At 46.6% G+C, this 14,505-nt stretch overlaps 1 protein-coding gene across 8 annotated transcripts in view; it reads left to right on the top strand.

The window, feature by feature from the left end:
• The window catches only part of SORBS3 (sorbin and SH3 domain containing 3), a 683,012-nt gene that overhangs the window by 435,521 nt on the left and 232,986 nt on the right, over positions 1-14,505 (top strand). For all 8 annotated transcript variants that reach the window (XM_069617708.1, XM_069617705.1, XM_069617709.1 and 5 more), the window contains one exon: positions 2,990-3,076. In XM_069617708.1, coding sequence (XP_069473809.1) covers positions 2,990-3,076 — 87 coding nt within the window. The remainder of the gene's footprint in view (positions 1-2,989; positions 3,077-14,505) is intronic.

The raw sequence follows: 14,505 nt of genomic DNA, 5'->3' as shown, positions 1-14,505 counted from the left end.
AGACAGTAAATACACTTGAGCTGCCGATCCTTGATGAAGATATTCTTAAGAGTGCAGCTTTCACACGACCTGAGAGGCTTTTCATCGTGACATCTACCATGGCCAAGCCTGGGCGTGTGGCGCCACGGGCTGAAGATCTGACAGCGGATTGAAGAACTTTGCCGACAACAGGTTCCCACAGCCCATAGTCGCCATGTGCTGCTTGACAATGAAGAGATGGAGACTTTCTTCATAAAACAGCAAAAAACTAAAGATTTTTGAGGCGCGAAGCACGAAGACTCCCAACACTTGTGGTAAAATCTAAAGATGGCTACCAGGGGTGGAGCTTAGGAGGACAGGTGTCATTGGCTGGGGGCAATATGACCCAAAGGACACTGATAGGCTATAGAGGCGATGAGCAGTTTTAGTTTATAGTTAAACCGCTTTCTTTGTACCAAGGATTCCCAGCATGACGACAGGGAATATTCATGAGCATGTGAATCCATGAGCATGCAAATTCATGCAAGACCCATGCTGTAGGACAAGAGTTACAGGTAAGCCACTTGTTCCATCAAACGCATTGATCTGTCCTACCCAGGCCTTTTATAAAACCTGCCTCGGCCAGGGAAATCAAATTATTGTCTCAAATTGCATCCGTTTTAGTACTATTTTAACAAAAAGGATTACCAGTGCATCGAGGAGCGAAATCGGTCGATAATTGCTAGGTAGATTTCGATATCCCTTTTTGTGGATTGGATCGATCAAGAAGGTACCCAGTCACAGGTCAAGGTAACTTCAAACATCCTGTAAACTATTTGTCCCCAAATTATAAAATCACTTTCTATACAAATCCATGTGGATACCATCAAGAGCATGAACCTTAGAAGAACGTTGGGAAAGGGTAGCTTCTTCAAATTATAAAAGAAAAACTCAAGGATGTGGCACCACAGGTTACAGTATCCATATCCTGTACCCAATCAGAATTGCTATAACCAACAGAGGGAGAGGGAGAATAAAAGATCTTAAATAATTAAACCACACCTCATCTTCAATAGTGCGTATTACATCTTTTATAATACTGCCTCCCTCAACACCATGAACAATAAATAGCCAAAATCCTTTGCTGTCGCTTGTTTACGGAATAGCACCAACGTTGTTTCATTTCCCCATAGCAAAATCCTCCTTCTTCATTTGAGGTTTCTTGCATTGTAACTTTGCAATCCTAACTGACTTATCTCCACTCTCTGAAGTCCGCTTAATTAGTTTTCTTAGAATCCTTTTGGCTTTTTTGCACACCTTATCCAGCCAATTATTCTTGACACTAGAAACTTTAATACTCAGTGGTACTGTTTTCCCACTTTTAAAGATGGCCCAATCCAGAGTAAGGGGCAGAGTTAGGACCGTTGTGTCCAGTGTTGTGACTTTTCTTGCTATCCGCTACTTTGGAAGTGCCACAAGTGGAGTCGGGTGCCTGCCAGAGCGGTGAATTTCAACAGGAAACAGCACAGTGAATGCAGAAAACAAACTAACCACTTACTTTAACTCACAAGTTTACAGGCATTTTAATTATGCACGAATGGATAAAACAGGAGAGGGGACGTGTGTAGAAATGTATACATTATCTTTGCTTGGGATAGGCATTCAAAACAGTAACTAATACAATCCCGACAAATGAACAGTGGGACAATCCTTGTGGTAAATATAGAAACTAGTTTGCAGGACCTCTTACTATAAGGCCAGTTAATGTTCCTTTCTTATAGTCAGTCACAAATAATTAACTAGAGCACTGTGCTGTTCGGATCAATACATTCATTGTGCACACTTTATGTCTTGTCTTACAATCCAACCATTTTGGCTGCTCGCTAGGAAGAAAGTGGCTAAAGGTCGAGAGGTGCAGGGAGCTGTCAATCACTCCCAAGCCAATGGACGCCCAGAAATGGTAGGAAGTGGAGAGGAAAGCAGCACATACAGGTGGTAGGCGTCTGTCTGCCACAGGGGATGCCCAGTAGCTGGCCCGCCAGGAGAACCATGACTCCAGGCCACTGATTGCTATCCTGGCATCACCACACTTTTTTTTAGGACTTACGTTTAAGAAGAATGCACCCCACATCAATGTATTGGTCTCTGCTCCATGAGGCAGAAAAGAACGCAACCATTATAAGCTGGCTCTTGGTCCCAAGGAAAGAGCCTGTCATTGTTTTGAACACAGAGGACCGAACGCCATGCTTCTATCCTATTACGTTAGTAGCATGTGTGAAGTGCAACATACGCCATTTTGTGGCGATTTTGTCCAACACGGATCAGGTGGAAGTAGGAATGGCGCCATTTTCTCAGGTTCTGAGTCCACCTGGCATGAAGAGTAAGGAGAGTGACCCAAGAAGGGTCAGGACAGGCTCGTTGTGAAGGTTTATGGTGGGCAAGTGGGGATGGGGTAAAGAATGCCACCTGCCCGTGTCAGCGAGCACCCAGGAGAAATGGAATGGAACAGAATATACCCAGGGCAATAGCTCCATGCAGCCACAGACATCCAGACACTGGGCGGGCCTTCCTTCCTTCCTTCCTTCCTTCCTTCCTTCCTTCCTTCCTTCCTTCCTTCCTTCCTTCCTTCCTTCCTTCCTTCCTTCCTTCCTTCCTTCCTTCCTTCCTTCCTTCCTTCCTTCCTTCCTTCCTTCCTTCCTTCCTTCCTTCCTTCCTTCCTTCCTTCCTTCCTTCCTTCCTTCCTTCCTTCCTTCCTTCCTTCCTTCCTTCCTTCCTTCCTTCCTTCCTTCCTTCCTTCCTTCCTTCCTTCCTTCCTTCCTTCCTTCCTTCCTTCCTTCCTTCCTTCCTTCCTTCCTTCCTTCCTTCCTTCCTTCCTTCCTTCCTTCCTTCCTTCCTTCCTTCCTTCCTTTGCATCAGGTAGAGGGCCAATGTGTGTGCGTGTGTCTGTGTGGCAGCGGATGCATGTATGTGGCAGACAGAAGGTGTATGGAAGGGCACCCATGGTAACAGGTGACCTTCAACTCTCCTTTAGGTGTTGCTGGAGAAGGAGCTGACTCTGTTCAATGATGAGTTGGACCAGGACATCCGATCCATGGAGAAGCGCTGGCGTCCTGGACAGGTACCGTTTCACCCTAACAAGGGGCGTGGCCTAAGAAGTGTCAGGCATGGCTTATAGGGGAGTGGCAAACAACTTCTGCAATTGCCCGGCTGCAACAACCTGGCAATGTGTGGTCTGGCTCACAGTGACACAGAACTTCATGAGCTCTAAGGTCTCACATTCAAATGAAGGTTGCACTTGTACAATGTCTATTGAATTCACACGCAGTTTGCAAGCTGGAATATGGTCAACTTTGGCTACTATCCTAGCACTTCAGTTTCTCGTGCCCCCTGTGCACCACAATAATTGCTTTTGTGCACCCCTTCTCTCCTTTTTAGTTCGGGCTCTTAGGTTGCACTTGCAATACCTATAAACCAAAACTATTGCATTATAGTGCACATAGGAAAAATGGCATTTGAGGAGGGACACACAAGCTTGTAGGTGTTGCTTCGTTATTTGCCCACCCATTGACTGCCCATGGCCACGCTAATCCTCAAGGCCATTCCCTCCCAGTTCCTGCCCCTCCCTGCCTAAAACAAACTCATCATGGGAACTCTTTGAACTCGCTTTAATCAAGCCTGTCATCAAACTTTACTCTTCAGGTGCGTGCCAGCGTTCTCAAAACAGTCTTCAGAGATTTAATGAAGTAATTGGAACTGCCACTGGTGTAATATAAATGTAATGAATCGAGTGGCTGAAGGCAGACCTGGCTAAAACCACTTTGCATGTTCTTCACTGAAATCCTGTTCAAAACAAGCATTGGCAAAGCCAAAGGCTTTGGCTTGTGCATAAGTATTAGACATTTGCCTGGCATTGCTATTATATTCCAAGATACTCGTACAATGTTGCACCTACTACCATCAATAGCTAATCAATACTACTATGGCTGCGCCTGGTAAGTGCCTTTCCCATGCATATACAGAAGTCCAAACTGCTGATATTACCAATGCTTGTTTTTGTAGCTGTAGCAGCGCCAACCCCCCTGCAGGCAGCCTTTGGACTGATTTAGCCGACCAGCAGCATCTGGTGGGTGGGGAGGGGCTGAAAGAGAGAAGGAACATCTATCTTTCAACCTTTCTCCTCCTAACAGATGCACAAGAATCACACATACAGCTTGAAGTGCAACACATGCCAGAATGCTGCTCGAGTGCTGAATACTGGCTACAGCTAGTGGGGGAAGTGCTTGAGCCCTGGCAGGGCCTAGGATCAAAAGCACTTTTTGAAGACTGCCAGGCCTCTAGCCCAGCTAGCCCTGGCTCACTTAAAGCCCTAAGTATTTGAGCATAACCAGCTCTTTCAGCACTAGTGTTGCAATCAGTGACTTCTGCTACATCAGCACCATTCCATCTTTGCCAGAACCGCAGTGCAATGCAATGACAGTTGGTAGACTAGTGCCACCTATATGTACCTTGTTTCCTATCCTATACATTCTTTGCTGATACTGTGCTTCCTGTACCCTACGGATCTGGAAGAAATATAAGCAACAGCAAAATAATTTGTCATGCACACTGAATGCCACACAACAAATGTTGATGATCCTCACTGGCTATGAAATAATTGGCCGTTTTACTATGTGCCTATTCTTCCAAGGAGAGATGGTGAAGGAGAAGGCAAAGAGCAGTCAAGGAGATGGGGCGGATGGGTCTAGATGGAACTTCATGTGCATCCCATGTGTCTTAATGAATGTGTTCCTGACTTTTCACCCTCACTGCCTGGGTTCTTTTCATGCTTTATGATATGATACGATATATTATTTGTATCACGCTTGTACACAAGCGTAATTATAAGCCCACTGCCACGGGCCACTCTCCATGTGTGTCCACTACTGGCTCTTCTCCAGCTTTTAGAAATCACTAGTGCTTGCCAGGTTCTTGCTCCAGCAGGATTGCAAAGCGATGCTCTCTTCTTCTCTCTACCTCTGGTGGCTTCACAACGTCCACCAGGATATGGGCTTTCCCATGCAGCAGTTTGAGCAAGCCACTCCTTCTCAGGAAGCTCCTTCTCAGGAATCTGTGTGCATCTCTTTCTAAGTTACTCAGAGATCTGGCTACTTGCTTTAGCCACCTCATGCTTTCTCTCTTGCCAGTGCTCTTGCCACTAGCAGACAAACTCTCTGGAATGCTGTCCTAACTTCCACGCCAATGGTCTCATTCTGCTTTCTTTCATGCTGTGGCACAGGGCCAATCACTGCAATGCTGTCCTAACTTCCACGCCAATGGTCTCATTCTGCTTTCTTTCATGCTGTGGCACAGGGCCAATCACTGCACTGCTGTCCTAACTTCCACGCCAATGGCCTCATTCTGCTTTCTTTCATACTGTGGCACAGGGCCAATCACTGCAATGCTGTCCTAACTTCCTCGCCAATGGCCTCATTCTGCTTTCTTTCATGCTGTGGCACAGGGCCAATCACTGCAATGCTGTCCTAACTTCCACGCCAATGGTCTCATTCTGCTTTCTTTCATGCTGTGGCACAGGGCCAATCACTGCAATGCTGTCCTAACTTCCACGCCAATGGTCTCATTCTGCTTTCTTTCATGCTGTGGCACAGGGCCAATCACTGCAATGCTGTCCTAACTTCCACGCCAATGGCCTCATTCTGCTTTCTTTCATGCTGTGGCACAGGGCCAATCACTGCAATGCTGTCCTAACTTCCACGCCAATGGTCTCATTCTGCTTTCTTTCATGCTGTGGCACAGGGCCAATCACTGCAATGCTGTCCTAACTTCCACGCCAATGGTCTCATTCTGCTTTCTTTCATGCTGTGGCACAGGGCCAATCACTGCAATGCTGTCCTAACTTCCACGCCAATGGTCTCATTCTGCTTTCTTTCATGCTGTGGCACAGGGCCAGTCACTGCAATGCTGTCCTAACTTCCACGCCAATGGCCTCATTCTGCTTTCTTTCATACTGTGGCACAGGGCCAGTCACTGCAATGCTGTCCTAACTTCCACGCCAATGGTCTCATTCTGTTTTCTTTCATACTGTGGCACAGGGCCAATCACTGCAATGCTGTCCTAACTTCCACGCCAATGGCCCTGCAATGCTGTCCTAACTTCCACGCCAATGGCCCTGCAATGCTGTCCTAACTTCCACGCCAATGGTCTCATTCTGCTTTCTTTCATGCTGTGGCACAGGGCCAATCACTGCAATGCTGTCCTAACTTCCACGCCAATGGCCTCATTCTGCTTTCTTTCATACTGTGGCACAGGGCCAATCACTGCAATGCTGTCCTAACTTCCACGCCAATGGCCTCATTCTGCTTTCTTTCATACTGTGGCACAGGGCCAATCACTGCAATGCTGTCCTAACTTCCATGCCAATGGTCTCATTCTGCTTTCTTTCATGCTGTGGCACAGGGCCAATCACTGCAATGCTGTCCTAACTTCCACGCCAATGGTCTCATTCTGCTTTCTTTCATGCTGTGGCACAGGGCCAATCACTGCAATGCTGTCCTAACTTCCACACCAATGGTCTCATTCTGCTTTCTTTCATGCTGTGGCACAGGGCCAATCACTGCAATGCTGTCCTAACTTCCACGCCAATGGCCTCATTCTGCTTTCTTTCATGCTGTGGCACAGGGCCAATCACTGCAATGCTGTCCTAACTTCCACGCCAATGGCCTCATTCTGCTTTCTTTCATGCTGTGGCACAGGGCCAATCACTGCAATGCTGTCCTAACTTCCACGCCAATGGCCTCATTCTGCTTTCTTTCATGCTGTGGCACAGGGCCAATCACTGCAATGCTGTCCTAACTTCCACGCCAATGGTCTCATTCTGCTTTCTTTCATGCTGTGGCACAGGGCCAATCACTGCAATGCTGTCCTAACTTCCACGCCAATGGCCCTGCAATGCTGTCCTAACTTCCACGCCAATGGCCCTGCAATGCTGTCCTAACTTCCACGCCAATGGTCTCATTCTGCTTTCTTTCATGCTGTGGCACAGGGCCAATCACTGCAATGCTGTCCTAACTTCCACGCCAATGGCCTCATTCTGCTTTCTTTCATACTGTGGCACAGGGCCAATCACTGCAATGTTGTCCTAACTTCCACGCCAATGGTCTCATTCTGCTTTCTTTCATGCTGTGGCACAGGGCCAATCACTGCAATGCTGTCCTAACTTCCACGCCAATGGTCTCATTCTGCTTTCTTTCATGCTGTGGCACAGGGCCAATCACTGCAATGCTGTCCTAACTTCCACGCCAATGGTCTCATTCTGCTTTCTTTCATGCTATGGCACAGGGCCAATCACTGCAATGCTGTCCTAACTTCCACGCCAATGGCCTCATTCTGCTTTCTTTCATACTGTGGCACAGGGCCAATCACTGCAATGCTGTCCTAACTTCCACGCCAATGGTCTCATTCTGCTTTCTTTCATGCTGTGGCACAGGGCCAATCACTGCAATGCTGTCCTAACTTCCACGCCAATGGTCTCATTCTGCTTTCTTTCATGCTGTGGCACAGGGCCAATCACTGCAATGCTGTCCTAACTTCCACGCCAATGGTCTCATTCTGCTTTCTTTCATGCTGTGGCACAGGGCCAATCACTGCAATGCTGTCCTAACTTCCACGCCAATGGCCTCATTCTGCTTTCTTTCATGCTGTGGCACAGGGCCAATCACTGCAATGCTGTCCTAACTTCCACGCCAATGGCCTCATTCTGCTTTCTTTCATGCTGTGGCACAGGGCCAATCACTGCAATGCTGTCCTAACTTCCACGCCAATGGTCTCATTCTGCTTTCTTTCATGCTGTGGCACAGGGCCAATCACTGCAATGCTGTCCTAACTTCCACGCCAATGGCCCTGCAATGCTGTCCTAACTTCCACGCCAATGGCCCTGCAATGCTGTCCTAACTTCCACGCCAATGGTCTCATTCTGCTTTCTTTCATGCTGTGGCACAGGGCCAATCACTGCAATGCTGTCCTAACTTCCACGCCAATGGCCTCATTCTGCTTTCTTTCATACTGTGGCACAGGGCCAATCACTGCAATGCTGTCCTAACTTCCACGCCAATGGCCTCATTCTGCTTTCTTTCATACTGTGGCACAGGGCCAATCACTGCAATGCTGTCCTAACATCCACGCCAATGGCCTCATTCTGCTTTCTTTCATACTGTGGCACAGGGCCAATCACTGCAATGCTGTCCTAACTTCCACGCCAATGGCCTCATTCTGCTTTGTTTCATACTGTGGCACAGGGCCAATCACTGCAATGCTGTCCTAACTTCCACGCCAATGGCCTCATTCTGCTTTCTTTCATACTGTGGCACAGGGCCAATCACTGCAATGCTGTCCTAACTTCCACGCCAATGGCCTCATTCTGCTTTCTTTCATACTGTGGCACAGGGCCAATCACTGCAATGCTGTCCTAACTTCCACGCCAATGGCCTCATTCTGCTTTCTTTCATACTGTGGCACAGGGCCAATCACTGCAATGCTGTCCTAACTTCCACGCCAATGGCCTCATTCTGCTTTCTTTCATACTGTGGCACAGGGCCAATCACTGCAATGCTGTCCTAACTTCCACGCCAATGGTCTCATTCTGCTTTCTTTCATACTGTGGCACAGGGCCAATCACTGCAATGCTGTCCTAACTTCCACGCCAATGGCCTCATTCTGCTTCCTTTCATACTGTGGCACAGGGCCAATCACTGCAATGCTGTCCTAACTTCCACGCCAATGGCCTCATTCTGCTTTCTTTCATACTGTGGCACAGGGCCAATCACTGCAATGCTGTCCTAACTTCCACACCAATGGCCTCATTCTGCTTTCTTTCATGCTGTGGCACAGGGCCAATCACTGCAATGCTGTCCTAACTTCCACGCCAATGGTCTCATTCTGCTTTCTTTCATGCTGTGGCACAGGGCCAATCACTGCAATGCTGTCCTAACTTCCACGCCAATGGTCTCATTCTGCTTTCTTTCATGCTGTGGCACAGGGCCAATCACTGCAATGCTGTCCTAACTTCCACGCCAATGGCCTCATTCTGCTTTCTTTCATGCTGTGGCACAGGGCCAATCACTGCAATGCTGTCCTAACTTCCACGCCAATGGTCTCATTCTGCTTTCTTTCATGCTGTGGCACAGGGCCAATCACTGCAATGCTGTCCTAACTTCCACGCCAATGGCCTCATTCTGCTTTCTTTCATACTGTGGCACAGGGCCAATCACTGCAATGCTGTCCTAACTTCCACGCCAATGGCCTCATTCTGCTTTCTTTCATACTGTGGCACAGGGCCAATCACTGCAATGCTGTCCTAACTTCCACGCCAATGGCCTCATTCTGCTTTCTTTCATACTGTGGCACAGGGCCAATCACTGCAATGCTGTCCTAACTTCCACGCCAATGGTCTCATTCTGCTTTCTTTCATACTGTGGCACAGGGCCAATCACTGCAATGCTGTCCTAACTTCCACGCCAATGCTGTCCTAACTTCCACGCCAATGGCCCTGCAATGCTGTCCTAACTTCCACGCCAATGGTCTCATTCTGCTTTCTTTCATACTGTGGCACAGGGCCAATCACTGCAATGCTGTCCTAACTTCCACGCCAATGGTCTCATTCTGCTTTCTTTCATACTGTGGCACAGGGCCCAATCACAGCAACCACAGAGTTCAGCCCCTTCATGTTTCCTCTATTCTTGATGGTCCGGATTCTCTAATACTTTTCTCTAATTATTTCTGTGCAAACCGAATGTTTAAAATTGTTGTCCGCCTCCTTTAAGTCAAACATACCCAACATGGTGGACTGGCAGCCCCATGTTCCAACTTCCGGGAGCGCTGCTATTTCTGTTTCCTATTTCCTCTGTTCACCATGCACTGTGTATATGCTCAGTGTTAGGACAGAGGAGGCAAGCCCACATGCCACACTATAGAATGTGGGACATGGAAGCTTGAGGTCGAGGTTCGAGATGTGACATTGGAGGACTAATGGAGAGCGAGCGAGTAAGGAGTGGCTTTGAGGGTGAAAGACGCTGCAGATTTGAATTAATTAAAGAAGATAACCTTACCTCAATTGGCTGAACCAACACTTAATGTGAGGGGTAGTCACCACTCAGCTCCCTGTGTTCACAAATGCTCGCCTTCATCTGTTCCCCTCCCCCCGTGCTCCACTACAGGGCCTCTCCGGGTCTGGGGTGCTGAATGAGCAGTTCGGCCAATCGACAACCGGGTTTGCTAAGGGAGCCCAAAAGAAATGCCAGGCTCTCCTTGTGGTGTGCATCACGTTTCCTCAAAACCTAGAAATGATATGTTATCCTGGGTCCTAATGGACAACCTTGCCTAATGTTGGGGTTGCGTTCCAGGCTGCGGGGGAGGTGGTGCACCACTATGAAGGTTCTGGAGAGTCTCCTATTTACCAGCTCCAGGGGTCTCCTCGTGTAAGCTTCCCATGGCCCCCTAGATTCCTCCAGTCTGTCTCGGGGGGATAGCTCAGCGACAACGTGCTCTCCTTGTACAAGCAGCAGTACTTGCCAGGGTGGACTCTGCACATCCCTAACAATAGAGCAGACAGACCCCCACTCCTTTGAAGCCTACTGATGTGAATTGTCTACCACATGATGACCCAGAGACAAGATTCACTTTCACCCCTAAATGCGCAAACACTTGGAGCATGTAAGACACGCAATGTTCAGTGGTTTGCCATTTAAATGGCAGACAAATGTAGGAAAGAGAGCCCAAAGAATTTTTAAAACCTGAGAAAGATCCCAAAAGAAGGCACAGAATGAGAACTCAGTAGGGGTTCCTCAGATGAGAGTGAATTGCCAAGGAGAGAGATGATGCAGCACTGCCACACACGTGCCCTTCATGGTGAGTTAAAGCAGAGGACGAGCAACACAGAACTGGTGGTTCAAGGCATGGAAGAGAAGCGAAGATCTGTCGAACAAGGCTGTGACTGTGGAATCATGGCCCATGCTTTAGTGTTGGAGGGATGTTATTCACGAATACACGTTTATTTGGAGGGGGCTGTGGATTTTAGGAAGTGTCAATCTGGAAGGCAGAGTGGAAATGTTGGAGAACCCTAGGAGGGGAGCCACTTGAGAATTTTGGGGATTCATTGAAGCATTCAGACAGAGGCATAATGTGCTACTCTGGAGAGCTTTGTGGCTGAACTGTTGGGGGCTACAGCAGAGCCTGGGTGGCCAACAACCACACAAGCTTATAGATTTCCTATGGGCTCTCAGGTCCTCAAGAATGAGATTTTGCAGGAAGGAATTAAAAGAAGGTAGGGGGGTTTTCTGTGGGCTGACTGTGTGTTTCTAATCCCAGATTGAAGTCTGGAGACCTGTTTTAGGAAACAGGCTCCCCTTTGGAAGAAAGGGGAGTGGTCCGATATGGGCATTCGGGCTATAATTGGGTTCGCACTGCACCTGGAGGTCGATTTTAAGGGGAATAAATTGCAATTCACAGAAGGGAATTCTACAACCTCTTTTATTGAGGGACCAACGGAGGAGACAGCTAGGATTGCAGGGAAAGGCCTGTGAGGGGGGTGGTTGCCACTGGAGGTGGGGTCTGATGCTCTCCGTCCACAATTCCTTAGGGATTTTCTTTCTCTCCTGCTGGGAGAGGGGCGAGGGGAGGTGAGAGGACTGGGTGTTTATTCCAGAGGTAGCGGAATGTGTACAGGAGAAGAATGTGTTGCACCAGTGTGCTGCAGAGGCTTTGCCTTTTGTGTGGGACCGACTCAATGGACAGATGTATGTGTACAAAGAATAGCAAGACACCACAGGATGGGAGGCACCATGTGAAAAGTGCCAAAGATCCCAATATAGAATTCACTCATGACATCCAATGAGCTCGGGACATGTTTTGCATTGCTTGTGGTCCTGTTCGGAAGGGATGCGACCTATCAATGTGGGCTGGAGTGCCCCTCTTGGGATGGCACACAGTCTCATTTGTATACGTTTTCCCCCTTTCTGTAAACGCCCAGCAGGCTGAAAAACAATGGTTGTGTAGTGGTAGTGGTTATGATTAATTCAAACCCTTCCATCCATCATTCTCAGTTCACAGTAGTCTCTCTAAGTGTGATGGGCATGTCCAGAGGTGGATTCTGAGTCTGCAGTGCCCAGACTCCCTATCTACACGTCACTGATGACGACTAAGGCGGAAACATGTTGGGGAGGCTTGTGGTCTCATTCAGAAAGAATGTGGCCTAGCAGTTTGGGCTGGACTGCCCCTTTTGGGTTGGGACCATGTTTGATGTGCATAGTTTTTGCACACTACTGTAACAGAACAGTAGGCTAAAACACAACGTTTTGGAGGGTTGTCAAGAGCAATTCCAGTGTTTTGAATCATTCAAAACCTGCCATCCCTCACTTTTCCACTTTGCCGAAACCTATAGAGTAGAACAAGGAAACAAATAATTTCCATTGGTGGCTGAATGAGATCATTAGCCTCATTAAGGGAGACACAATGATATATGCAAATATTCTTACTAATCAATTAGCATCGGCTACAGCTTTCATAGCACCTGAGAATGTATGCTTTACTCTCTATAAATGACATTGCTTCAGAATACTAAATTCTCTCAACAGCAAAGATTCCTATTGGAGAAAAAGTCTTTGACTGAGTTAGCTGAATATTTTGCTGTTCTTTTAGGGACATTTTGAATCACTTTGGAATATTTCTGCGAAGCATTATTTAAATGAGGACCTTACAGGAGAGGTTGACAGCGATGACCAGTTATCGGATCCCTCAAATACAGGGAGAGGCATCCTTTGAAGATGCCTTTCCTTCCCCTTTCCAGTCTATCTGTGTGAGTCATGATCAAAGGCTCCGAAAACACTGCGCTATGAATGGCCTTCAGATGGGAGCACAAGGAAAGGAAATGGCACATTCATTGGATGGTTTATAGCTGAACATTATAATAAAGTATTTTCTCCAAAAAGTGAAGATTTGTGGGTATGGGATAAATGACACTTAACCCTTGGACTGCTCTTCGGATGTGTGCATACATCCTAATTCCTTTTGGAAAGTATTGAAGCCCCGGAAATGAATGGGGGTGAACCTTGATAGGGCGTTTTATGTGGTTAAGAGGATGATGCAGTCACGATCATTTCATATTTTACAATATATCAGTTTCAGTCGCTCCCTTATTAATTGCTTTATTTTATCCAGAATTATTAAAGTTCATACGGGCATGACAAATACACAGAATCATTCAGAGATTTTGGCCCAATCTAAGGAGAAGTCAAGTTGGGCTTCTGAATTTACAATTGCATTACTGAGTTGCTTCACTAAAACAATTACAATTATTTATACATAACAAAATGGCCCATTTCTGAATAATTTTGATGTGAATCGCATTACCCCTTTGAATCTAGATTATTTTCTATGTACATTTTGGGGTTCTTAGTACTTTGCAAACTCATGATTAGAACATTACCAATTTCTATAATTGACATCCACTCACCTCTTTGATGAAGCCATGGTTACGGAAGTACTTTTTGGAGGTTGGTAAGAAATGAGCTTCAGGGAACAAGGCCTAGTTAATCGGAGATGTCATTGATAACAGACGTGAGACTCATTGCAACAACGTTCAACAGTTGATCGAACCTTGTAAGCTGAATACTTTAGAACTGACGGAAGCCTGGCCCCAGTTTTCCAAGGATAAGGAAATATGCATTTCCACCAATGCAGCTGCAACGCTGCTCTATTATGCCCCCCTTTTTGGGGACCTTGAGATGGAGAAGGGAGGCCAATGTATAAGATCGCCACATTGCTGCCCACACAATGTCCCTTGCAAGACCTTTAGATCTCTCACAACCACTGCATACCACCCACCCAGACCTGCTGCACGGATTGAGAAGTTAGAGGGTTCCAAACAGCTTTGTTTTGCACTTGTTACCAATCAGTAAGGGGCAAACAAACACATTCCAAGAAATTGATCCTTGACTTTAAATCTTAAATGATATTTATTGCCTCGTTAATACTTCCTCTGTTAATTAATCCAAATGATAGGCTGCTAATTACAGTAATGAATTTTCTGAAATTTCTTTTAACATTGTATGAAAGTAATTTGTGTTAGACATGTTTTTCTTATTCTGTATTTTGATTGATTGTTCAACTGTGTGTAACGTTTGTTTTAACTGATTCACACAATAAATAAATAAATAAAAAAAATACTTCCTCATACGTTTTTTCCCAGCTCACATTTCCTAGACACTTTTCACAGCGTCGTCGGGAGGAATAATTATAGATCAACTCGCCATGGTGCCCGGCATTTCATTTGTATGCACCTAACTGATTGGTAATACGTGCAGTTGCAATCCTAAAGCGAAATCCTTTGGAAACATGCATGATAGACACTTTTCCTAAAAGCTGTCTCTATTAATGTTATTATTTACTGATTTCTTTTATTTGAATTTTTTGTCCAACCCCAGCCCCACTCACAGGGTCTCTGAGCATGTTACAAAGTTCGAAAGGGAGGTGGTGAAAAAGAGGTTGAACTGTTTAATG

Source organism: Ambystoma mexicanum, chromosome 10 (assembly GCF_040938575.1).
Source record: "Ambystoma mexicanum isolate Mex_15411 chromosome 10, UKY_AmexF1_1, whole genome shotgun sequence".
In the NCBI taxonomy this organism is placed as follows: domain Eukaryota; kingdom Metazoa; phylum Chordata; class Amphibia; order Caudata; family Ambystomatidae; genus Ambystoma; species Ambystoma mexicanum.
The sequence above is the reverse complement of the archived record's forward strand: the minus strand, read 5'-3'. Positions and strand labels throughout refer to the sequence as shown.